Source organism: Lethenteron reissneri, chromosome 18, assembly GCF_015708825.2.
Source record: "Lethenteron reissneri isolate LAM-NWPU_2019-01 chromosome 18, ASM1570882v1, whole genome shotgun sequence".
Taxonomy (NCBI): Eukaryota; Metazoa; Chordata; class Hyperoartia; order Petromyzontiformes; family Petromyzontidae; genus Lethenteron; species Lethenteron reissneri.
The window spans coordinates 7,871,327-7,897,962 of record NC_083796.1 but is presented as its reverse complement, the minus strand read 5'-3'; the positions used below and the strand labels follow the sequence as shown (position 1 = coordinate 7,897,962).

At 45.4% G+C, this 26,636-nt stretch overlaps 1 protein-coding gene across 2 annotated transcripts in view; it reads right to left on the bottom strand.

Annotated features, from left to right (window-relative positions):
- Window positions 1-26,636, bottom strand: part of DAPK1 (death associated protein kinase 1) — a 77,341-nt gene that overhangs the window by 19,343 nt on the left and 31,362 nt on the right. The window contains exons 3-17 of one of the 2 annotated variants that reach the window (XM_061553668.1): window positions 25,012-25,236; window positions 19,166-19,304; window positions 17,699-17,828; window positions 17,390-17,438; window positions 16,713-16,739; window positions 16,107-16,259; window positions 13,636-13,681; window positions 12,717-12,806; window positions 11,970-12,062; window positions 11,261-11,380; window positions 4,768-4,866; window positions 3,571-3,669; window positions 2,672-2,770; window positions 2,179-2,376; window positions 1,429-1,629 (exon numbers count right to left, since the gene is read on the bottom strand). In XM_061553668.1, the coding sequence (XP_061409652.1) occupies window positions 1,429-1,629; window positions 2,179-2,376; window positions 2,672-2,770; window positions 3,571-3,669; window positions 4,768-4,866; window positions 11,261-11,380; window positions 11,970-12,062; window positions 12,717-12,806; window positions 13,636-13,681; window positions 16,107-16,259; window positions 16,713-16,739; window positions 17,390-17,438; window positions 17,699-17,828; window positions 19,166-19,304; window positions 25,012-25,236 (1,768 nt within the window). Of the gene's footprint in view, window positions 1-1,428; window positions 1,630-2,178; window positions 2,377-2,671; window positions 2,771-3,570; window positions 3,670-4,767; window positions 4,867-11,260; window positions 11,381-11,969; window positions 12,063-12,716; window positions 12,807-13,635; window positions 13,682-16,106; window positions 16,260-16,712; window positions 16,740-17,389; window positions 17,439-17,698; window positions 17,829-19,165; window positions 19,305-25,011; window positions 25,237-26,636 lie in introns of those variants that run through there. The other variant, XM_061553669.1, reaches the window with a different exon arrangement.

Genomic DNA, 26,636 nt, shown 5'->3' with positions numbered 1-26,636 from the left:
ATGTTTAATAGATGCAAATTAGATGCTGTTATATTCACCTTAATAAAGCAAAACTGTAAATTCGAGACAAAATCAACAAACAATACCGATGATGCTCTTTGGTTCTTTCGGTAAAGTCACGTAGGTATAAAATAAAATAAATCACGACGTTTCGGGCGCAACACAAGCGTCCGTCATCAGGTGGGAAAGCATGGTCTGCTCCTGAGGAAGACTGTTTCAAAAGGTTTGAAATGGGTGTAGCCCAAGGGTCATAAAGAAGTGGCCGGGGCTAGTGATGTTAATGTGAGAAATTAGCATGGAACTGTAAGATAGGAGAGCGGCCTCCTCGACGAGGGCACGGAAGTGGCTGTTAATGTGAAAGCATAGTGTGATGTTAATGTGAGAGATTAGCATGTTAATGTGAAATCGAAGAGTGGTGCAATCCAAAGCGGCCTCCTAGACGAGGGCACGGAAGTGGCTAAAAACAAGATAAAAAATAATTGAATGTTGAATTGAGTCGAGGCCCCGAATCGTGACCATTAATTGAATAGCTGAGTGGGTGAATCATAACATGCCTACATCACTTTGTTTTTTGTTTATCGGTATCTATGACAGCAGTCTGCATTGTTTTACCTCATACGCAAGTGAAGCCGAACATTACCTGAACAAGTTACGACGAGTGGGCACTAGGCAGGTAGAAGCACAAAAGTAATTGGTCTTGGAAAATTGGCATAAATCCACGTGGCTTTCCACTGAACGGGGCTCTCAGGCTGCGGAAGCTTACACAAAAACGTCAACAGCACATTCTTGCCCAAAATCAGATATGAAACCTTACGATTGTCACGTGACAAATACTCATGATATCATTGCACACAAAGCTGAAAACAACTCCACACGACCATGCGTATAACACAAATATTACTCAAGGTATGAAAATAGAAATGTAATTTCAAGAACGTGGCCAGAAAATGAAAGGCCCAGCCAAACAAACCAGAGCAGGTACCCTTAAAGGAAGTGCACCAGTGGGATCGTGTTTGGAGAGGCATTCAAATATTCAGGGGGCCAGGACATGGTGACTGTAAAGCAAACTTTAGACAAATGTTAAACACTAAACAGAATTAGTATTATGCATTCTGCTCTGGCTCTCACCCCCTATGTAATTGAGAATAGGCTATGGTGTCCGTGGCTTAATTGTATTACTTTTACTTTATCCAGTCCCGTCCAACGATTGCTGATAGTTTGAACGATAAATTAATCCTAGAAAAATTAAAGAGATTCCATAGCAGATCAATTTGTGTGTGTGCGCGCATGTGAGCTGTTATTATGACAATGACTCAACTATAACTTTAAAGGGGGGCACAGAGCCATCAGCAGGGGAGAGCTCAGCCCCTCACCCAACCCGCCCCTCCCCCCAACACACTGACACTGCCGTCCCCGGGGGCGTACTACCTTGTTGGGTACGTCGGGGCTGTAGGATGCGAGGCAGAGGGCCCGCACAGTGGGCAGGGAACCGTCTTTGCTGGCCAGGTGCAGCGGCGTCTCGCCGTGTTGGTCCCCGACGTCAGCCCAGCGCCCGCCGCGCGTCAGCAGGTACCCCACGATGTCCGCCTGCCGCCGCCGCACGGCAAAGTGCAGCGCCGTCCAGCCATTCTGGCGGTCGTGGAGAGTGGCCACAGGGGCGCGGGAAGAGAGAGGGAGGTAAATCGTCACCATCACTTCGTGTTTATGCCGCTCCTGCCACAGAGTATATCTCGAGGTGCTCTGTGGCAGGGCGACCCCCCGCAGTGGCAACTGTCCCTGTGCAGCACAAGGTGAATGCAGTGCCGGCCAGCAAGTGCGTGTTAGACTTCTGAGTGGGGGGTGGGGGGGGAAATGTTTCTTATAGAAGTTTTATTGGACGGGTGGCGGCAGAAATAAAGCAAACATTTAGTTCCGAGAGTTGCACAAATCGATGCAATCCACTCACCCTTGCCCCCTCCAACTCGCAAGGTCAAAGGTACACTTTATAAGGAGAATTTGGTCAACACATCAGGCACACTAATTTGTCCATGCTGGTGAAACAATCTTGGGTTGGTCCACAAGCTAAAATAAAAAATAAACGCACACCCACGAGCACACGAAACAAAACAACTAGCAACGCGCAGATGTCAAAGTGCAAAGGGTATGACAGGTCGCCAGTAGTCAGGGGTGTTGGCGCACCTTGTCTGTGAGCTGCAGCTGGGACCCGTGCTCCACCAGGCACTGCACGATGTCACGGTGGCCTCGCGCCGCCGCACTCAGCAGCGGGGTCTCACCGTCGCGGTTCTGCATGTTGAGGGCACAGCCGGCGCGACACAGGGCCTGCGCCACCGGCGTGTGCCCGTGCCAAGCGGCGCAGTGCAGCGGCGTCTCCAGCTCCTGGAAGGTCATGGGGGTTAGCGATAACCCAGGTGAGGGTTTGGGCAGACAGGACCACAAGAAAGGCGAAGGCGACTCTGGAGTAGTGGCGACTGGTGATGGGTGGGCGTGACGTTGGCAGCGATGGCTCGCAAGGATGGCTGGAGCTGATTGCTGGTGGTGTTGGTTTAAAGTGATGGCTGGTTATGACGGTTGATGGTGATGGCTGGTGGTGTTGGCTGGTGGTGATGGTGGGAGGTGTTGGCTGATGGTGACGACGGGTGAATACTGGCCGTGAAGGCCGGTGGGGCGGCACCTTGTCAGTGGGGTTGGGGTTGGCGCCGGCCTTGCACAGCTGCTGCACGACGTCCACGAAGCCGTAGCGTGCGGCCACGTGAAGGGGGGTCTCCTCGGACTACCGAGAGAAGGACAACCCGTCGTCGCCCAGAAGCACCGGGAAGGACGCGGTTAAACAGTGCCAACGAAGACAAAGATGCCCCCCATAGCCGTAACATACTTTTAGGGCAAGTGCTGTTAGGGAGCACCGATGAAGGCCGGCACGGCACGCATGGTGGATGGGTGGCCATCACCACGCCCGGAAACCTTTGTCTCCCCCGTGGCGATGTTACACACCGCACCAGGTACTCATTTGAGGCTGAGTCGATCTAGGGGAAGGCCAGGACCAGTTAAGATAATCATCAATGGTGGTGGCCGTGAGCGTGACTCGAACTTAGGTCGCCGAGTTCGTAGCACAGCAAGCTAATGGCTGCACTACCTTTCCCCCACACACAAAGGAAAACATACACTGAACGACTTGACAAAATATAACAGTAACAACAGGCACTCTGCATAGACGTTATTTACCCACCCAACAGCAATCAGATGAAATGTCACAAGTTGGGAATCACGATTAGATTGCTGTTGTCTCATTATCTCGTTTGTATTGTTTCCTCGGTTTTTTCTATCTCGCTTGCACGGTTGTTTTCTTCATTCACCCGAGTGAATGGACAACAACGATTTGATGCGCAGACCTTGAGCAAAATAATCGATATTAATTGACGAATCGATGCACCATTACAATGGATGGTAGAGGCTTTCTGCAGAAATAGAAGAGCTGCAAAAATCACACTCCAGGAGCTAGGAAAGCATCACTCACACAGTGACTCTCAAACACAAGGCACTTTTTCACAAACAGCGATAAATTTTAATCTTCACCTTGTCTCGATTGTCAAGAGAACAGTTCTTATCCTTGAGGAACTGGATGGTATGCAGGTGGCCTTGCCTTGCTGCCCAGTAAACCGCGTTGGCTCCGTGCTGGCAGGGACAACATTTCAAACAATCGGGTTAGAAACACTGCAGAGTTACTTCGGAAAATGTGAATGAAAGTTGCACGGTTATTGCAGTAGTGCATTTGAATTCATATCGTCTCTGCATTACTTTGAATGGAAGGTGAATCATCTGATGGAGGCGTATTTCCTCAACTCAGGACCAGATAATGTGCGGCCAAGTTGAGTTTTGCTTACTAAAAACAGCTCTCGACGGCAGTACATTGTACCTTGCTTTGTATCTATCACATTTGCCTAATCGTCATCATTCGTAATATGAAAAAAGACATCACAATGATACACTTCGCTGCTTCCGACACAGTTATCTGGCTTGAACACCTGAATGTGAAATTGTTGTTATTGCTCTGCATCTACATTAGCCGGATGAAAGAAGAAACATTATTCTTGTTCACACAGCCAAATGAGATGTAAAGGATGCACCGTTTATTTATCATCGATAATTCCTGAAGCCTTTGGGGCAATGGTGTGGAATTATCCGTCATGTCCGGGCTGTGCCATGTTCTAAACTCAAATTAAAACTAAACTTTTTATTTTGCCAGGTAAGAACCACTGAGCTATATCGCTCTTTTTCAGAATAACCTGGCCACAAATGAGAGCTCAACGAAGTGGTTTATCACGTGGAAATTTATAACAGCCAAATACTCTAAGCGGATGTCTCTAAGTGTGGAGGGAAAAACCAGAGGACCTGGAGAAAAATCGACGCGACCACGAGGAGAGAGAGAGAGACACGCAGACTCCAAGTATACAGGCGTCAGGATCGGGATCGAACCCACCACATCCTGCATACCAAGCGAGGTAGTTAACATCTCGCAACCGCGGCGCCCCTTTGTTCTGGAGGCAAGGGAGGGGCACAAACGATCTTCTTGGTTCTTTCGGTAAAGTCACGTAGAAGGGAAGTAATAAAATAATAAAAATAAAACATAATAAAATAAAATAATATAATATGATAAAATATTTTTATTATTTTATTACTTCCCTTCTACGTGACTTTACCGAAAGAACCAAGAAGATGAATCCCTGCAGTCACGAAAGCTTTAAATCGGGCACAAACGAGTAGAGCAGGCACCTTGTCATGAACGTCGACTCTGGCGCCCCGGGACATCAGAAACTCCAAGATTTGGTTGTTTCCACAGGCCGCGGCAATAAGCAGCGGTGGTTCCCCATGCTGTGGACACAATGGAAGCACAGACCCCACATGTCACATTCGGGTTCGTATGTATGTCGCCGACCAAAAATTGGACAATGAACGTTGAGGAAAATGCTAGAATTTGTGTACGTATTCATGTTGAACTTCTTTCGCATCGTACATAGTGAACCGTGCCAATCGGAGGTGCGGGGGAAGGTCAACAAACTAAACACAAAAAAGCAGTTCTCCAGAAATGAGTTTTCAATCTAGATTTAGAAGTGCATACATAGCTGCAGTGGCTTCTAATATCGGTGTCCTTGTCCCGCGCGTTGAACACCGGATCGGGGAGAAAACTCTCTGTTGCATACGTGCTCGAGACACGGCACCGACTCGCCAGAGGTCGCAACCGGGTACCCGATACCTGTACCCTACCCGATACCCGGCTACCTGTACCCGGCCAGGTACGGGTATCCGTTTGCGACCCTGGTGCGGCCGGGTACGGGTATGGGTAGGCCGTGAGTCACCGGTGAGTAACCGTTTGTCACTCATTTCGGGTAGGGTACGGTTACTGGTAGCGTACGGGTACCCATACCCGGCCGGGTACGGGTACGGGTACCCGTTTGCGACCCTGGTGCGGCCGGGTACGGGTACGGGTAAGGAATCAAAACCCGTTTGCGACCTCTGCGACTCGCACTACAGTGCGATGTCCAACCAGCTTCCCGGCCGATGAAACCGGAATTCGACTGCATGACAGGCTCTGCAGGTCAAACATCCTGGATCACCGCACTGCGACTCTAGCGTTGCAGTTTGTACGAGGTTATACAAACAGATGACGGCACATGCCTAAAATTTAACACATCGTTTGTGTACAGAGAGATAAACTCAGGTTCCTACGTATCGCATTTGAGCAGGTTTTGCTGGACGCACACACAGAGAGTTTTGTGAGGAGAATTTTTGAGTTTCCTTGATGGTTTCTTGAACTCGACATGTGTGTCACTGTTTAATTAAGAAAACTACAATGTTATTGCCTTTGTGTACCCAGCACTAACATTGCAATCTTTAAATATGTGCATTGCAAAAAGAGACCTCACATTATTTGGAAAATAAGCCATGACAGCTTAACTAACACAACCTGACGAAAAAAAACTGACCCTAAACCTTACCCAAATATCACAAAAGAGATTAAAACTGAATTGAGAAGAAACCTCTTGTAGGTTAATCCTCAAACTTGATTTGAAGCTTTCGTGATTGCAGGAATTACTCTTTGGTTCTTTCGGTAAAGTCATGTAGAAAGTAAAATAAAACGATATTTGAGAGAGAGACAAAACACAGACACGGAGACACACAGACAGACACACGAGCAGATAGAGATAACACAGACACACAGAGAGAGAGACACAACATAGACAGACACACAGGTAGAGAGAGACAACACAGAGACGCACAGAGAGAAACACACAACAGAGACACACAGACAGACACACAGGCAGAGAGAGACAACACAAAGACACACAGAGAGAAACACACAACAGAGACACACAGACAGACACACAGGCAGAGAGAGACAACACAGAGACACACAGAGAGAAACGCACAACAGAGACACACAGACAGACACACAGGCAGAGAGAGACAACACAGAGACACACAGAGAGAAACACACAACATAGACACACACTAATTTATTGGGAAACACACCAGAGATCCGCGGAGCGCATACGGGTTTTATTTTAGAGACAGACGTAGTAATTCTGTTTGTGTGCATTGCTCATGTGCCTTGGGGCAATTCTTCTTTTTCACATCTTTTTTTAGCATTTTTTTTAAGATGTGGCCTAGTCTGGATTTATCCAACACAGTCCTGGGTGGGTAGGGTGGCAAGACAGGCAATAGGGCACTCTTCGCCGAACGCCCCCCCCCCCACCATTCATCACAGAATCTCTCAGAACAGCATAATGCCTGCTTATCAGCTATGTGTAAACTTATTTGACCCTGCAGGTCATCTCCCTTTCAAGTGGAACGCTAGGGGGGGGGGGGGGGGGGCAAAGTCCTTTTAAGTGAAAACCTAAAACGCGCGGGGGGGGGGGCTCGTCACGAGAAATGCTTCAGTACTCGAGTCACCGCCGCACACCTCTCGAATGACTGTTACGGGAGAACAAATGCTGCAGCTGTGATGTCAACGTTATGTAATGCCGTAGGTTTGTTTTAAACTGACTACAGCCCAGTTCTTCTATCAGCGGGCTGAGTCACGGATCAAATTACCTGACTTTACACGTCGGTGAAAAAAACGACTTCTCGGCCGAATAAAGAGAAAATGGACAAAGAAGCCACGGGCCATTTTTCTCAAGCGCTTATTTAGGGTCTCGGTAATCCGTGAGGGTGGCCGACACAAGCAATAAATACACACGCACATCAAAAGAACGTTCCATTTCCATAGTGTAACGTGTAAACACCACCGCCATGTGTTTGCTTGGGAGATCAACTAAGCCCCTTCATTGCTGTATTTACCCTTGCACAGACAGCAAGACCATTCTGTGCAAAGTGCAGCAGGACAGACATGGTAATTTATGGTCATTTCCAGCCACAGAACCTTTTTGAAAACATTTAAGCGCAAAGCATTTTGAACGACTATCCAGCAGAAAAATACAATTGTGTTTTATCGTGCATCTAAATGTAATGACATCTAAGACAACACACAAGAGCGCAGGACACAAGTTGTGGATGCAGGTGAAAGAAGAACGAGGCAGGGAGGTGTGTTACAGAGACGAGAAGGCTACAGAGTAGTACGTGCTAGATGGCAAAGGTAGTCACTCTGAGAAGTGGAAAGAGAAGAGATAGGTCTTGAGCAACGTGGACAGTCAGGAATGCAGGACACCGAGGGGGAGACTGTACCAGACATCAGAGGCAGCAGAGGAGAAGACTCAACCACCCCAATGAACGAAGGTGGACCGGTCGTGTGATGAGAGGGAATTGATTAGTGGCGCAGAGTGCACACACTTATGAATGCACAAAACCAAACATCACAGCCTCTGTGCAAGTGGTGAGTCGAAGTTGTGCGTTCAGGGCACCGAGTATATCGGAACAAATAAACAAGAGCTCCTGTGTGACCTACTGTGTCCTATGCGCTGCATATTGACATAACAACTTGCGAATGCCGACTATGCAGAGCATATAATGTTACATATTTTTTTAAATTACATGCTGCGGGGTGGAGTTCATCCCGCAGAGGATTGAGTTTAGATAGTTTCTTGTTTGTTACAGGGAAGATCCCGTTTATCTAGTTGCACAGCTATTTCACAACGGAGACGCGTGGTGCATGAGCGCATCAACAACAAGACAAAAAAAACATCAACACTGCAGATTAGTGCAGGGTCCTTAAAGAATAGTGCATAACTAACAAACCAAGGTATTTGACAGTCGTAAACGAAAACACATGCGAATCAAAAGAAAACTGTGCAAATATAAAATGACAGCAAGAGGTACAGAAAATGTTAGGTACATGTGCAAGCAAGCTCTATATTTTAGTCTAATAGTGACATAACCACAAGCGAATAGAAAAAGACAGCGCAAATATGCAGAAGCAAGAGACACCTGAAAAAAAGTTAGGCACAGGTGCAAGCATGATGTGTGTTTTGGCCAAATAAGGACATAAAGAGGGGGAGGGAAGCAAGCTGTAGATGAATGAATGACAAGGGCATTCCAGAAACGTGGAGCAGCAACGTGGAAAGATGTTTTTTAACCAAAGTTTAGGCAAATATAACTTTTAGTAGGAATAAGAAGGCCCTTCTGAGGCTACGGGAGGGAGTTAGAGGAAGTTAGTGGTAAGTCAGTGATACTTATTCTTGGTTCTTTCGGTAAAGTCACGTAGAAGGGAAACAATAAAATAATAAAAATAGAAAACAATAAAATTCTCACGACGTTTCGATTGCAACACAAGCAATCATCATCAGGTGTGAAAACCACAGCAAGATTTGTTTTTGTTCAAATTTTCTTGCTGTGGTTTTCCCACCTAATGATGATTGCTTGTGTTGCAATCGAAACGTCGTGATAATTGTATTGTTTTATATTTTTATTATTTTATTGTTTCCCTTCTACGTGACTTTACCGAAAGAACCAAGAATACGAATCCCTGCAGTCACGAAAGCTTTAAATCAAAAGTTAGTGGTACTTAAGGTAAACTGACAGATTTGTTTAAGAGGACATTTCGGATGAAGACAGCCCAGTGGTAGTCTCTCCAGATATCCAGGGGGCACAGATTTGAGTTGATGTACAGGTTGTAATGAGGAGTTCAATAGGGGGCATCGACGGTAAAACGAAGAGCAGAGTGGTATAATGGAATTGAACTTTAAAAGGTAGATTCGGAAGCTAGGTGGTAGATGGTGTCACAATAATCAAATCTAGACAGGATGGTGGCATTAACCATACTCAGATGGAGTCGGGGTGGAATACAGCATTTGTTTCTGCAGAGGAATCCAAGTTTGGTTTTTATCTGTTAACCACGTGGTCAATTTGTGTCTTGAAAGACAGTTTCAAGTCCAGGATAAAGTCCTGTAATGCATTTAATGTTAATTTTGTTCGGCAATGATGACCACAATTGTTTAAGGCTGAACATTAGTTATCAGAGAGTCGATGTGCTCTCATGCACGCTGTCTTTAACAACCACCCTGCAGGGCAATACGATTCTCTTTCTGTTTTCCTTGCACTGCTCGACTCTGGAATTCACTCCCATGATCTTTTCTCCCAAGTTCTTATAACCTTGCTCAATTCGAGAAATGTATTAACTCTATTATATTTCAACTTGAATGGTGCTGTTTGTTGCTGGTCGCTTGGCATTTTGGGGCATTGAGCCTGAGCTCAGCTACCTGTGAGTAGTATACGGTAATAAAGAATGCCTCTGAGACACATGGGTCTGCTCTCGACAAAGCAGAGTGGGGTCACAATAGCGATAGCCTGACCAAAGATGCACATCACAGAATGCAATGCAAACAGGAAGCGATTCATTGCAAATATTTTTGAAGAGGGATAGACAATGGCCTCACTGTTCTCCAGGCATTCAATGAATTGTTGAATGAAATGCATTCATATTATAATCAACCTCTTCACTCGTCGCATACACGTAACCTGATTCACCTCCAGTTACAAAACAGAAGCATGTGTTGTGCAAGGGTCACGTGAAAAATATTCCAAGTATACTGCAGGTTCCGTGGAATTGCCCTTATTTTGCCATTTCAGAGCCCTTTCAGACAGCAAGTCTCCTGTGCAAAGGAGACCAATCTTTTTCAATACATAAACTATTGTTATTGGACTGTGGAACAAACATCTATTTAAAAAAAGACTCGGTTGTTAAAAACCTATATACCACACCATCATTATTCTTGAACCAAATACAGCGAGTACATTCTTGTGTAAGTATTGCCTCGAGGAATCGATGTTAAATCAACACAGGGCATGTTGCCCCCAGCAATTGTTCCAGGAAACGATTTCGTAAATTGTGGGCAATTCTCAAAACATGGCTATGAGTCCGACAAACAATGGTTTACGCTTGCGGAGGAGATAATCACTGTGGCCTGGAATGACCACGCAAACCGCGAGACAAATCGCTCACCCACTTATCGTCCCACATCACAACGAGGGCTGACAACGGAGTCTGCGAACCCCAGAACTCAATGCAGGCTCGACACTAATCTTCCCAGCAATGCCTACGTTAATATCAATTGCCTTTTATAAACACTGGTGGCTATTGGGCTAATGAGGTCAATATGAGGAGTGAGGAGCGGGGTTGGTGAGGGGGAAATGAGAGATTTGAGAATACTATTATAATGAGCCAAGAATGCGTGTGTGTCCCACGCGTGACGTCACTCCACGAGGCCCCCACCCCCCCCACGTGACGTCACTCCACATGAGGCCCACCCCCCCTCATTAATATTCATGAGTGGGTGGATTTTTACACTAACGCAGAGGAAGGTCGAGCTGAATTAAATAATTATTTCGCAAACTTGCTTCAAATATGACGTTTCTTTCCACAAAGTGACGGTAAAAAATAAATATACCGTGCTACATCCATACGTGACGTCACTGCCAAAAGAGGCCCCCCGCCCCTTCATTAATATTCATGCCCGCGTGGAAATTTACACCAACGCACAAGAAGGTCGCGCACTCCACATGACGTACCCCTCCCCTCATTAATAATCATGAGCGGGCGACGTCACTCTACATGCCGCACCCCTCCCCAATAACCATTCACGGGTGACGTCACTCCACATGGGGCAACTCCCCCCCCCCTCATTAATAATCATGAGCTGAACAATTTTTCTCTTGAAAATTTCAGATTTACTGCAATATACACCCGTCCTTGGATGGGCAAAAAAGCTAGTGAATGAATAAAAGACTGAATGAGAGGGAAGGGAGAAGGTGGGGCAGGGGGGGTGGCGCTTGCCTTGTTGGGCTGATTCAGGTCGTAGCCCTTGAGCGACTCGAGCAGGTGGCGCAGGCCCGGCAGGTTGTCGTCGTTGATGGCGTGCACGATCGCCTTGACGACAAACGAGTCCTCCTCGTCCTGGGCGCGCGACCGACACGATCCGACGTGACCGAGCACAAATAACGGAGCACAAAGAAGAACGCTTTAGCGTTCGCGGTAAACGCGCTGTGCCATCAACCTGGCGACCTCGCTGTGGTTGCCGGTAATGGCTGACATCAGTGGTGAGTGATATCGGAACTATTATTATTATAATGGTAATAAGTTTAACCAAAGTCAGTTGATCCCCACATAATGAGTGCTCCAGTCAAGTGGTCGTAGAGTTAGGAGACCGAGATAATCCCTAAAGTTAATCCTGGTTGTCACTATCAATCACTGTTCTTATACATGATCAAATAGACTTCATTTATCCATCTGTTATGCTGATGGTTTGACTTTGTAAAAAAATTGCGACCAAAATTTGTGCAGGGGAGTGAAGTATGATGTGAGGCTTCAGGTCACTCGCTCAATGTAGTTTTATCAACGATTGCAGTTTGGACAGAATTCACCTCATTGTTAGAACAGGATGGTGCTAGCTGGTGCGTTAACAAAGCACGAGAATAAGACAATGAAAACCATCATGCATTCGCGGTTACAAAGACGAACGACAGCTCTCGTTCGGGTCTCTCACCAGCGTGTCCGTGCTCTTGTTGATGTTGAGGTTACTCCGTGACAGGAAGGAGCGAGATAAGCGGTTGCAGAGGGAGATGAGTCGCACCGATTGCTGCCAAAAGAATTGTGGTGGTGATGACAACAAAAACAATAGCTTCCATCGTGACAACTGTCACTACACGTCACGCACCCGACAATAAGCGTGGGTGTTTGTTTGGGCCCCTCCGGAATAAGTTTGTTTTTAGACATACAAAAAACCATCAGCCAGTGAGTCAGCACACGCATTGTGTGCATGTGTGTGTGTAAACACACATATGTGACTCATATTTTAATATCAAATTAAATACTAGTTCAGCCTTTTAGTGAAATGGATTTTCAGAGTAACCTAACTAGCACTCATGATGCCGTGTGGTTTACATTTCGTTCACCTTTGCGTGGACTGACATTTAGTTTTTTAACCTTTAACTTGCTGACCCGCACCTACCGGATATCTGTGAAACAGAGCTTCTTAGCTCCTCAGATTCCTCCAGGACCAATACAAATTCTGATACTGTTTTGATCTGCACACACTTTCCTCAGCGATCTCACGTGACATTACGCAAGGACTGATACAATGGTCAAAAGCGTGCCTTTAGTAGTCGATAAGTCACCCTTTGTATGCATTATTACTCATATCTATTTGCTGGTTCAACCTTGGCAATGCGTTTGCCTCCCTGTAAAAACCTGAAGAACAATAACCATGACGATAATGGGTGACCGACCGTACCTTCCACTTCCGCCGGGCATTAAACTTCTTGAACTTCTCCATGTTGACAACCGAAGCCTTCCTGCTCAGGGCTTGCGTCGTGTCCTTGGGCTGTGGCGGCAGCGGTGGGAAAAAATGCAAGTCAAAAATGTTGATGTAAAAAAAAAAATGTACGTCTGGAATTTATTTTAAAAAATTTGGCACACGGTGACTATGTCTAAAAAAAGTCCACCTTCAATGCATAACAGCTTACTGCAGCAATAACCAGAGCAAAGGACGACCCAAGAGCAAACAATTGTGTTCTCTTTCGATTTAAAGCTTTCGTGACTGCAGGGATTCATCTTCTTGGTTCTTTCGGTAAAGTCACGTAGAAGGGAAGTAATAAAATAATAAAAATAAAACATAATAATATTATATTATTTTATTATGTTTTATTTTTATTATTTTATTACTTCCCTTCTACGTGACTTTACCGAAAAAACCAAGAAGATGAATTGTGTTCTCGTTGCTTCGGTTTGCCAATGAGGCCATTTAAGTTTGAATACATGAAAAACATTTTACCCAGAGAACAAAACTTCAGTACCAGGACCTCTTCAGACTAGTCCTTTTCAGGTTGTAGAGCCAATTTATTATTACTTATTTTTACATGTGGGAAGAAACTTGAGTTGCAAGGGAAAGCCCGGGCCAACCACCATTGGTATAATTCCATACAAATGCCACTTCCTGCAATGTGCCGTAGCATTATGCCTGTATGTACCAGGCATAGCTTTGGGGTTGGTGAATCATGCGAGGATGGGAGTGCTGTAGCTGCACCGGTTGAAGCGTCACGTCTGCTGTGTCGTCACTCAACGAACGCGGCCACGAAACAAAAGCGGTGGGACAAACGGCGAGACACACCTCACGCTCTGCAATCAAAACGATCAACCCAAAATTCACTTGCCTTGATCCACGGGTGAGATAGGCAGTCCTTCACCGTCATCCGCTTCCTGCGGATGAGGACAGAGGCACGGTAAAAACGTAGGGCAAAGGTGTTTTCGACCAGCCGTCAAACTGCCCAGTCAGCTCTGAACGGCGTTATTCGACTTGTTCAATTTTCCCACCGCCCTCCCTTGGGCTGTCGTCTGGTTGTAAATAGAGATCTAACTTCATTTGACACATTTGATCACACTTATACGATCCTGACCGAATGAGAAGGAATGATGGGCAGTGGTCAAAAAACTCATGAGAGCGGCAAGCCAAAGGAGTGAAGATGCTCCAGAGCGCAACCACTGCGGAGACGGAGCGTGGATAGACCACAGCCGGTTACGATTTCTATGATTACAAGTTTTTCTTCTCATAAAAGAAAGCAGACACATGAGTGGTACGTGCAGTGTTATCTACCACGTCCCAAACGCTCACGTGCCCGTGCTCATGCTTGTCCTATCAACTGTGGTTCATTTATTTTCCTACATGGCCCTCACTACGCATTTGAATAAAAGGGGATCTATAAACACTTTCAAGGAAAAGTTAAAGGTTGCTTGTACAGTACAACAAAGAAAAATAAGTGGAATTTGCATCATAAACCGCAGCTTCAACACCCATAACAACCCTGGCTGCCATAGGTTGCGACCACGGTGGCTGCTTTGGTGCCAGACCAAGGCAAGAGAAAAAAAAAACAAGGAAATTAAACCCACAGTGAGAAGCAAACACACACAATGCTCGACTACCGCATTTCAATAATCCCTTAGCGGCACACCAGACACACCACGTAATGAATCAAGAGCCCACGCTGCTTTGTCTGACAAAAAGTTAATTGGGCCTCACGGTGGTGTTGGGACATTCTTCAATTGATTTGTTAATTGAAAGTGCTGCACTGTGTTGTATGTTCATTTATCCAAAAAACGCTCTCTATTTGTGCTGAATAACTGAATCTTTTTCAGTTTTTTAATTGGACATTCGCCTTTAGCTACAGAATTACAGTAGCACCCCTCTTAACGACAATACCGACCATTTCCCTGTTAACGACGGACTGTTAATTAATGCATTGATTGACGGGCTGTTAATTAATGCACTGATTAACCATGTTTCTTTTAATATGATGTGTTTATTATGTTGTTAGCATTTTTACGTATTAATATCAATTGTTGAAATAATATAAGGTAAATGTTTTGGGTGAATAGGGTACTTTTCGATACTATCGAAACAAATTAAGCATTTAACATGCATTTCCTATACTTGCTTAACGCAATTCGCTTAACGACCGGTTTCGTGGAAGCAATTACCATCATTAAGAGGGGTTTCTACTGTACTAATACGAACATCTGCTCAAGTTATGACCTTTTAAAAGGCAAGTGTCAAAACCTCACGCGGCTCACGCATCACGGCCCCTCTGCCCGCTTTAAAGTTTGAGTGATTATCTCCAAAACTATTCTGCCTATTCTGCCTACTCAGCCATGCTTGCGTCAATCTGCACCGACTACTCACTGGTCTTTACGGCCTGAACGGAAGCCTTTTCTCAACAGATGTTTGGACTTACAGGGCACAGGGTAGCACGGTCAAAAGGACAAACCGATGTGCACCCATATCAGATGCAAGACAGATCACATAAACCTCTCACAACTAACACCTTAACCTGGCAGTTCAATGTCAGCTATAATGATATCAGTATGAGAAGTAATCTTTTATGATTAGTATACACTATACTAATAGATTGCCCGATGAACCTAGTGACCAAATTCAATCCATGGCCAAAGTGGCAAGTGATATTTTAAGTGGTCCACCATTCACCAACCCGCACTGACCAGCGTGGTGAAGTATGGTCAAACAACCCCCATGGCTGACACGGTGTGGGTAGGCCTTCACCCAGCATTTGATCGACGTAGCTCTGTACTCACACAATAGCCGTGTTGTGCACGGTTGGTGTGCGAAATAATTTCAACATACATACACACATATGCGTAATATAGATTATATTATGTCGGTGGGAAGGGCCCAATAATCTGTTAAGGTCTACTTCATGAGCGTCCTGTGATGGTACAGATGACATTACAGATCTTAGTTACACAATCATGGTTAGATAGGTCGCGATACAAACATCAAGTATCAGAACATGCTTTACATGATGGTACATCTAATGGGTTCATGAGACACTGCCAACCAACACAAGTCGCTGCATTCAGCACAATGTAAAAACATTTTTTAATTCAATCTCAACCGTGAATTGTGGTACCTCATCAATTCTCGAGGGGGGAGGGGGGGGAATTATTATACCCAGAAATGCCAAAAGGCACCTTTGCGTTCCCCGTTAAGCCTTTCAGCCACATCCCCACCTCTTTCCACAGTGGGACAGTCCACTTTGTTCTTCCGACTCAACCAAAGAACCCAGGAATGGGGGAGGTTCTGGAGTTAGTGTCGATGGTGAAAATATCTCACTTGGGGTCCTTGACGAGCAACCTGAGGATGAAATCCATGGCCAGCTGGCTCGTCTGATCAAAGTACTCCTCGTCAAACTCGTACTTGACCCCGGTGATGTTGGTGAGCGTCTCTTGTTTGCTATCGCCCAGGAAGGGAGAGGCGCCGCTCAGCCTGGACACACAAGGCCAGGCGGTTACTTCAAAGGTCAGGAGGGTCAGAAAAATCTCCATACACACACACACACGTGCGTGCGTGCGCGCGCAAGACCAGTGGAGAAACTCTTTGCTTTATTTGAGATTTTCGAAAAGCAAGTGGGGGCAAGGGGTCGTTCCAAGGCTGCGCAAATATTAACACCGCAACATGAAATTTAGCAAACTTTAAATATTGTTCAGAAACAGGATTATTTTCATTCCGACACCACAAACGATTGCCGGATCTTAGTATGAATGTCAACCGGATTCTATTTGTACTCCTCTCCGACACCATGGTATCTGCCCATTTATGTAACAAACGGGGATTGAACATTGACACAATCTTGTTTAATCCGTGTTCATGGTGTTTTTGTAGAAATGTGGCATGCTTTTCCGATCTTAGACTGAATTGTGATAAAATGTTATTACTCACAATATATACGTGATGACTCCAATACTCCTGTAAAAAATGAAAACACCAGTTACATTCAAATCTTTAAATACCTTCCTAATAGAAGAAAAAGGAGTGTGTTACTTAGTGTGTTACTTAAAATTTCAAATACATTTTGTTCCAAACTTAAAAATGATTTGCTTCACACCATAAAAACGAGTGTGTACTGTATTGGATAAATTGTTTCACTTGTGCTTTGCGTTCAAATTTTGTCCTAATTAGGTAGGCCCGCAACATTGCACCGGTCCTCCTACCCGGCGACTTTCGTGAATTATCACAATTTGCGGGTCACGATTTGAGTTCACAATTAAATATTTGTCGCCATCTCATTCATATTGTTTATTTTCTTCAAACATGTCCAGTTTTGTCTGGGCCAACAGCGTAAATGTGTCTTGGCATAACATATGCTAGTAATCGCTTCTAATGCATGTGATTCGATGGATGTATCTTGAAAGAGTTTGTTTTACTTGATGAATCTATGCATCTTTACATATTTTTTACTGGGTGCAATTGTGAACAATAGCTAGATAGATGTGAGATGAGTACATCTAATTGGCATAATCATTAGTTCACTGCAGCTCAAAGACTCGGTCCTACAAGGAGTGTGGTCAAGTTCGTTATGGTGTATGTTAATGTTTCACATGGGGAAGGACACTCACCACATGTCCGCTTCCAACCCCAGTGGTTCGTAGTTCACTACCTCGGGAGCTGTAGGGCAGTGGCGGGTGCACAGGACACACGTGTGGTGCACGTGAACAGAAGAGAACCACTCTATGCAACACAATACCATTCGGGTTTGTCCAGCATCTCTGAAGATGCGTTTATTTATCTGGATATGATAACAAATACACCTACGATAAACAAAGGTGCAAATAAGCAAAGAGAGACTGGATACTTTGAACTATGTCGAAAGAAGCAAAGAGATGGAACTCGTAGATTATTGTGACATATTGACTCAAGGCGCGCACCCACGAACTCGGGCGTGCCGAAGATGTTGCGGAACTCGATCCCCTCTTCGATAATGTGCGCCAGACCGAAGTCGATGAGCTTGATACGTGGATTTCGCTGATTGCACTCGAGCAGCATGATGTTCTCTGGCTTTTGACAACAAAACACAAACCTTGATTAGTGGGTGGTTGCAGTTCTTTAGCGTCAATATACTAAATGCCTCTGTTGATATGTAAACTTTGACTTTAACATAGCCACTTCCGTGACCAGTTACATCATGCTAATCTCCCAGTTACTTGCTAATTTCTGACTTGAACATCCTGCTAATTCTCTCACATTAACACAGCTTATTAAATGCTACATTCTTCTGTTGATATGTAAACTCCTTTGTCAAGGCGCTCTTCTCCTCCCACCCAGCTTAAAATACGCCGCCAAGCTTAGCAGTGTTCATTGGAGCGCTGTCTTTCATACAGCTCTGTCTTCACCTGAGGACGGCCGCTTGTGTTGTGGCCGAAACGTCGTGAGAATTTTATTTTATTATGTTTTATTTTTATTATTTTATTATTTCCCTTCTACGTGACTTTACCGAAAGAACCAAGAAGAAAAAAACAGAAACCACAAAGAACGGCTTCCATTAAAACCATACACCAGTTCTCTACGCTTGAGACATTTCAACGAAGTGCAGCGCGTAAACCACCGCCGTTTGTCCGCATCGCTTGAGGCAGCAAGCGCCGTTTTAGATTCAACGTGCAGGTCGTGACTCCCGCGGTGAGAGACGCGTGTAACAACCACCGAGATAATATGCTCCTCTAGGGCCTCTGCGACTTTGTGAGGATTTCCCATAATGCTGTGCAGCGCGAACATATTTTAGTACATGGTACTGTGACCCAGGGATTGAGCGCGGGAGGGCATTGGTTAACACACAGCACTTACCGATCCTGAAAACCCGAGTTCAATTCTAAGCCATGGCTAAATAAGATTTTGTAACTCAGTAAATTCTTGTTTTTCAAGTCAATGCTGCTGCCATCCACAGGACACTTCTTTATATGTTTAAGATGAGAAATTCCTGCGCGGGTAACGAATGTGTGCAGATAAGGCGAACATGAGTGGAGAGTGATAGCTGAACCAGTACAGACCCACCCCCTTCCCTCTAAACCAAACTGCACTGACCACCCACGGTAAGGTATGATCAAACAGCCCCCACGTCTGTCACGGTATGGGGGAGGCCTTCGTCCAGCAGTGACATGACACAGAGCTGTACTGTGGTCAACGCTTAGAACGACTGACTTTTTTTTTTAAGTTTCAAAAATTACATTGATATAAAATGTGCTCTCTGCTTCTAAAGCACGTTCAATCGCAACGTGGACGCGTAACTTCAAATGGGACGAAAACCAGCCTGGGGCGCAGCAAACACCAAGATCTTAAAATCCTTGAGTTCATAGCCCGAGTGTCGCCCCCCCGCCACCACTTGACTCCAGCACCCTCACCTTAAGGTCAAAGTGCGCGATGTGCTTAGAGTGCAGGTAGTGCACGCCATCCAGGATTTGCTTGATGAACTCGGTGGCCTCCTCCTCACTAAGGGCGTCCTTCTTCGCCAGGAAGTCAAACAGCTCGCCGCCCGACACCCTGGTGATGACAGCAGCCACCACGCAACCAGAGCTTCGATATGTACACAGTACAACGTCGCATATCCAACCAATCACAAAACCGCCCTGACCAATTAACCGCCCACACCCCATTGCAGTATATGTGCATGGTATTTTTCAACGCATGTTCGCAAACACATTTTCGCAAAACAGTAATGTGTGGTTAGCCTCGCACACCTTCACTGACATTTAGAGCAAAGTAGAGTCTCGTTTGCGCTCAATTATATTCCAGGAACCCATCTGTATGCGGCCTATTTTTAAATCAAAGTTCGCACATCCCACCATTTCACATGCAGGAATGTCTTCTTAAGCTCACGTATGTTCACTTGCTTCTTGCTACCTATTTGCATATGATGCAACTGTTTTTTTACACAAATGTGCTTACATCCGACCCTTTCCCTTATCTGCCAATCCCCTCAGTCCGATGCAACATTTTACTGCACGTTTCCCGGTGACAGGAGAAGCAGACATCACAGTTGATAGGGCTACTCCGGGGCAGAAGATGATTAATCATTTATAGATGCCAAGATGCAGCATGTCTGAGCACCTGCCTGTCGACATCAGACATGTGACTGCAGTGTTGATCAATGAGCCGCCTGCGGCTCCATTTTGTATCTTGTGATAAAAGCAGCCAGGCGAGTGATGCAGCAGAAAAAAAACACACCCCATGCAGGCGACTGCCAAGGAACGGCACGTCTTTAACAATGATTGTCACCTGTCCTGATTTTCCCAGGATTGTCTCGGGATATTAAAGGTCTTGGTTTTTGTCAGCCGCATAACAATAATACACCACTCAAGCCGATGCGTTGATATTTGTTCCTCTTCTGGTATTGCGATACTTTTTCTCTCTCCATGATATGGAGCTCAGGAGGTGGCAAACCCTACATGCAAATGAAGCTCGATTTAACAAAGTGGCCAGCAAAATTGCTCGGCAAAGCGGGAGAAAGCAGCCTTTCAATGAGGCTTCACAGATGACAGAAGTTGAAAAAAAAATCCCAGTTTTGTTTTCCTTTCTCCAAACCTTGCAGGCTACATTGGACGACGATGCCATTTCCACAGCCAAAAAAAACACGAGCCAGTCTGCTTTACGTCAATGCCATTCAACGATAGCCCATAAAACGATGGTTAACTTTAGAAAAAACTGCACTATGGGTGTGGAAATATATACTGCGATTGTGTGCGTGTCATATGCAGGCACATAGAATGCCTATAGGTCCAACACATTAGATATTATAGAGTACATGTATATTAGGCATGTAACGATGCATCTTTTCCTTCATTAAAATAGATTATTACGCTCAAAGATACATGCACTGAATCATGTGTGTGAGAATTTACTAGATATGATCTATGTTAACTATATGCAACTTATATGCCAACATGACATTTAGGGTCAGTGGGTAAAGTGGAACAAAGTACAAATAATTAATTCTACAAATTAATTGTCACCCTAAATCATTACAATGTCTCTATTTGGTGAAGTTGAATCATTAAATTCCGAATGCATATAGACCTACATTAAAACAAGTGGTGTAGACAAATGGGCTCGGTCTGATGGTTTTCATCAATGAGGAAATACGAAAATGAAATGGGGAAACAAAAATTCCAAAAACCTGCACCATCGAATCGGTTGAAAGAGCCGCACATTTGCCTTTAGCTGGAAACAATAATCTTACAAAGATCCCACCGCGTGAAAAACATCGCGCTTGCAACGCACTTGACATTCTAAGCAGGCGCTCCCCGCCAACTGCACAATCTGCCCAGTTTTACGATCGCGCTCAGAGGCACGGGCGGCAACGATCACCGTTCCGTCGTACCGCCAAATCCCACGATCCGTGCGCAAGAGAAGCCTCGTTTGCATTTGGGCTCACGCGATGGCATTGGAGGGGGCGGTTGCACACGATGCCAGAGTGTGCCGCGTCACACGTGGCCAAGGCAACAGCTGCATCGCCTCCGCGCCCCGCGTCACCGAGATGGAACGCCGAGTTTTGGGATGTTTGCTCGAGGGACATATCAGCGGTGGAATCCAATCTAAGGTTAACCAACATCCCGTGCTCTTTTAACCCCCCCTCCCACCAAGGCCCACCCAGTGCTGAATCATGGTTAGCACGTCCTTGGTGCAAGGAATAAATAAATAATTTTGTAGCCTGCCACCTAGGCTCTTTCGGCCTGCGAGCAGTTGCACCACCTGCACACTCAATAGCAACCAACATAACTGGGCCCACCAACCCCCTACACCTGGCCCACCCACCCACCCACCTCTCTTTCACTGGTGTGCTCTTTCACACTTCCCTGAGCCTGCCCGCACCATCAGCCTCAGCTTGTTAGGAATATTCAGTCAACCAAAACTGCAAAACAAACTAGCCCGATAGAAAATGAACTACTTTTGGGCTCGAGTTGGGCGTGGATCGCTGGCGTTTATATGCACTTGTTCGGTTTGAATGAGCAGAGCACACACTGGAAACGTGCAGTGTCATTTTTGTACGTGTGCCTGGGCAGTGTAAACGAATGCACAAGCGCAGGCACAGAAGTGTACACAGACAAAGAGCCCCAGTATAGCCTTAACAGACTGTTGGGGCAAGTGCTGTTAGCAAGTAGCACCTATAAGGGCCAGTATGGCACACAAGGGGGTGGATAGCCAGCACCAACGCTGCCTTTGTCTCCCTCGTAGCGATATTAACACACCGCACCAAGTACTCAATTGAGGCCGAGTCGAACTAGGGGAAGCCCTGCACCACTTCAGATAATTGTCACTGGTGTTGACCATGAGTGGGGATCGAACCAGTGTCGCCGGGTGTGCAGTGCAGTGAGCTAACCACTGCACTACCGCTCCCAACACAAGTATACATACGCGCACACAGACACGCAGACACACGCGCAGTGTCTAAAACTGTGTGCGCAAGCTCTACCTGTCAAATGCTGCGGGTGAGCATTTAAACCACATATCAGAGACTCCTTCGGACAAACGGACCCAGTTCTGGGGACACATTTTTTTTTGCCTGTTCGAATCAGGAAACAGCTGCAAGCTCGGAAGGACAATTTAATTGGAAGAGAACTACGTACCAGGGACAAAGGGTGACATGAACAGCATCCGTTTGTCACACTGGCTGAAGGCATATGCTCTTGTGGGAGTGATCGACTTTCATCTTAAGCACAAATTACTTTCCAATTTTCTTCCACTGTGTGTGGCTCTTCAGTACAAGCTGCTTTCGTGTGGCGGGCAGCCACAACTCTGTACAGAAAGCCTCTGAGTTTGACAGATTAATAGTGGGTTATGTTCGAAAACTCTTTTGGGTTTTAATAGCAAAGTGCTCAGGAGCTACCGCTTTTCTAAATTGCGCGTCGTAAAATGAGCGTATTTTAAATTCAGCGCTCCGTTCAGCTCATCAATGGGAGTCCCTGTCCTTAATAGCGCGTGGCAAAGTCACAATTACATCTGCATCGGACGTGACATTGGCATCACTGTCAATGCACTGGCACAAATAAAAATGTGATAATTAAATCTACCTTAGTTTCAAATAAAGGAAATAAACAATTAACAAACCTACAATAAACTCAACCAACAACTACAGTATTTCCCGAAAAAAGCTATGCACGTGTGCTATTTATTTATTTAAATTAAGAAACCCTGAGCTGTTTTCTTGGCTAGCACACAGCTTCTATTAGACATGGTGAAACGTTGCCACTCAAGAAATGGTTGACCTTTCTATGGCTATCTCCCCGCGTTACGGAAAGGGGTGTCCATAATTTCAAGCTTTACGTCACGCTGAGAAGAACAAACATACCATCACCTAAAAAAAAACTCTCCGATTTCCAAAATGACACTTGTAAATACTTGAACACATTTAAAAGTATTTTTTTAAATCAATTCTTTCAGATGTACTGATGCGGCTGACTAGAACGCTGTTCATTCCGAGATTAGGAAGCCACTGGAGCTATGCATTTTTAAGTCTAGAGTGAAAACTAATTTCTTGACAATTGCTTTCTGTGTTTAGTTTGTTGTCCTTCCCCCGCAACTGCAATTAGCACGATTGGCTACGTATGGGACGAAAGTTCAACGTAAATACATACATACATTTTAGCATTCCCTCAAGGTTCATTGTCCAATTTTTGCTCAGCGACACGTTTAGCAATGACGTTACGCGTCATAAGTTTTATCAATAAACAAAATAGGCAACGAGAATGCATAATACAATGATGTCCCTTGAAAAGAATAAATCTGTGACATCTGCGGGCGTAGTCGCTGAACAATAATCCCCTGTGGGCAAGGCTGGCCCGCCGAGTGACAACAATGTAAATCGTAATTGCGTCACGTATCGTAAAGACTCGACCAAGTCACGAGATGTGAACGCAATTGAAAATCCCCTTCAATCCATTATGGTGACGATCCATTAGGGTGACGCCGTTATGTTGCCGGTCATAATTGCAGCACTATATTTGCTGCCATGAACCCAACGTCAGCTACCATCCTTCAAACACACTGTGGATGTGAAACAGTAAAAGGACTGCATTACCGTTTACCATGTGATTTTAAGTTCAATAAACGTCCACGGGGAAATGATGCAAAAAATAACGACGTGTTAAACGCATTACAGTTATTAACGCGAGGGCAATTTTTGTTTTCTAGGTAATTTGCTGAAGAAAAGGATCCTGGCAAATGCCGACCTATTTCTATCAATGACCACCACAGCCAATGAACAAACTTAACAAGAATGAATGGGGACTACAAATACAACATTTTCTAGAACAGCATCTTGAAACACACTGTTACATACATATGCAGATATTATTTAAATATTATTATTATAATTTACAGAGCTTTGTCAATTCATGCCTCCCCATGCCATGGGGAGTTTCGTGACCGTACTTCGCCATGCTGGTCAGTCCGGGTTAGTGAAGGGAGGGCCCAGGGTGGACTTCATCACCAGACACCAATGCATCATTCACTGCCTTCGCCTAAATGTCACCTTATCACATTATTTCCACACAATTCACAAAAATAAAAAAGCATTGATTCTTGCACGATCTAAATTGACGTGTGTATCGCAAGTGTGAGAATCTTTTTTTCTTTGCTTTTTGGGTCTTTCGGTAAAGTCACGTAGGTATAAAATAAAATAAATCATGACGTTTCGGGCGCAACACAAGCGTCCGTCATCAGGTGGGAAAGCATGGTCTGCTGCTGAGGCAGACTGTTTTAAAGGGTTTGAAATGGGTGTAGCCCAAGGGTCATAAAGAAGTGGCCGGGGCTAGTGATGTTAATGTGAGAGATTAGCACGATGTTAATGTGAGAATTAGAGGGCACGGAAGTGGCTATGTTAATGTGAAAGATTAGCATGTAACTGTAGAAAAAAAGGAGGAGAGTGGCCTCCTCGACGAGGGAGTGCAACCCAACGGGTGCAATCCAAAAGACATGCGAGTATGAGAGTGCAATCCAAAGGCATGAGAGTGCAATGCAACGGACATGTGAGCATGAGAGATCTAAGAAAGAGGCATAGAGAGAGAGACACAGAGGGTTTCATTTTTATTATTTTATTATTTCCCTTCTACGTGACTTTACCGAAAAAACCAAGAAGATGAATCCCTGCAGTCACGAAAGCTTTAAATCGAAATTTATGGGCATGAACGACGGGTAAAAAAAAAACACCAAGGCAAGGCCGGGCCAAGCCGGGACTGGGGCGATGTCTCACAGCTCCAGGATGAGGATGACGTCGGCCTTGCTCTCGAAGACGTCGTGCAGGGCGATGACGTTGGGGTGTCGCAGGCCCCGCAGCACGTTCACCTCGCGCTCGATGTCCTCGCGCACCACGCCACGCCGACTTGAGCGCGCCGAGCGGCTCTTCCGGATCAGCTTGGCTGCGAACTCCTCGCCCGATGTCTTCTCGCGGCACCGCTTCACCACCGCAAAGTGCCCGCTTCGTGCGCGTTTATGGGGAGGGGGGGGTAGAGAAAGAGAGACACGTTAAGAACGAGCAGGTGCGGGAGATGGGGGGGGGGGAAGACAGAAGGGAGGAAACACAGAGACGGGCAGAAAGGACAGAAGGCAAGACAAAGAGAGAGGAGAATAGGAGAGAAGAGATAAACTGATGGATGAATAGACAGATACATAGACAGACATACAGAAGAACAGATAGACACAGGCAGATGGACTGTATACAGACAAAAGGAGAAGAAATAACGACAAAAACTAGAGACACGGAGAGATGGGAGAAACATACTTGAAGGAGAACCACACACACACAAAAAGAGATGGATGGAGGTCACAACAGCAAAAGTAACAGGAGAGAGAAAATACATATGGAGAAACAGATATTGAGAGTCTTAATGGGACCTCACCTGCTTCAATAAATAACATTAACCACTTCATTTCACTGCAGCAAACAGCAACATGAGAATTTGAAAACCGCAACAGTTTAAACATCAGGGAGGAGCTGCACTCGTCATAGAAGAGAGCAAAAGGCACTTCAGCAGCATAACCAATAACTTCACTCGCACTCTAAACGGCCCTAGCCTTGAAGCTCTAATGTACTAATGCATCGATTTATGAACCAATTTGTGCATTCATTCATTTGCTCATTCATTATTTGAGCTCGGGCCGGTGGGTGACATTGACACGCATGCCAATAGGTTGTTTAAGCAATGCCAGGGTGCAGAAAACCCGTCCATGCATTGCACAATCTCCCACGAGGTAAGGGAGCGAGCACAGGTTTGTTTTCTTGAGCAATTTCCACTGCACTTAATTACAGTGACTCGACCCTCTTGTTCATCACCCAACTACATTTACACAGTGCAGCCCGAGGTAGCTGTATGGCTCATGGGGGCCAAATCCATATTTCAGCCGATGAGCACCTGGGTTTGACAGCTCTTCTGTGTATTTTCATTTTGTACCGTGTGTCGTTTGGCATAGCGTCTGATATTTCCCTTTAAATTCAGCTCGTGAAGAAGTTCCATGTAGCGAAACGTTTGACCCAATGCCTAACAACATCCAGTACAGCTTGGCAACACATCAGAGCCATACGGCACAAACGCGAAAACCTACGCAGCAGTAACCTGGGTTTGATTCCAGGTTTCGGCTAACTGTGATGAAAATGGTTCTCTATTATTTTTTTCCTAGCTTTGACAAACATGCACTTTGGTTTGATTGAAACTGCGACACTCGGTCTGTTCAAGTGACTTCAGAACTATTTCTGCGACATGATTTTTCCAGGCCGCTCCCCACACAATGTCCTGCATTGCTTGCTGTGAGAGTTCTGAGATGAAATGTTGTCATCTCACAGCATGAACCTAACAGTGCAATTGAAATATAATTGGCAGC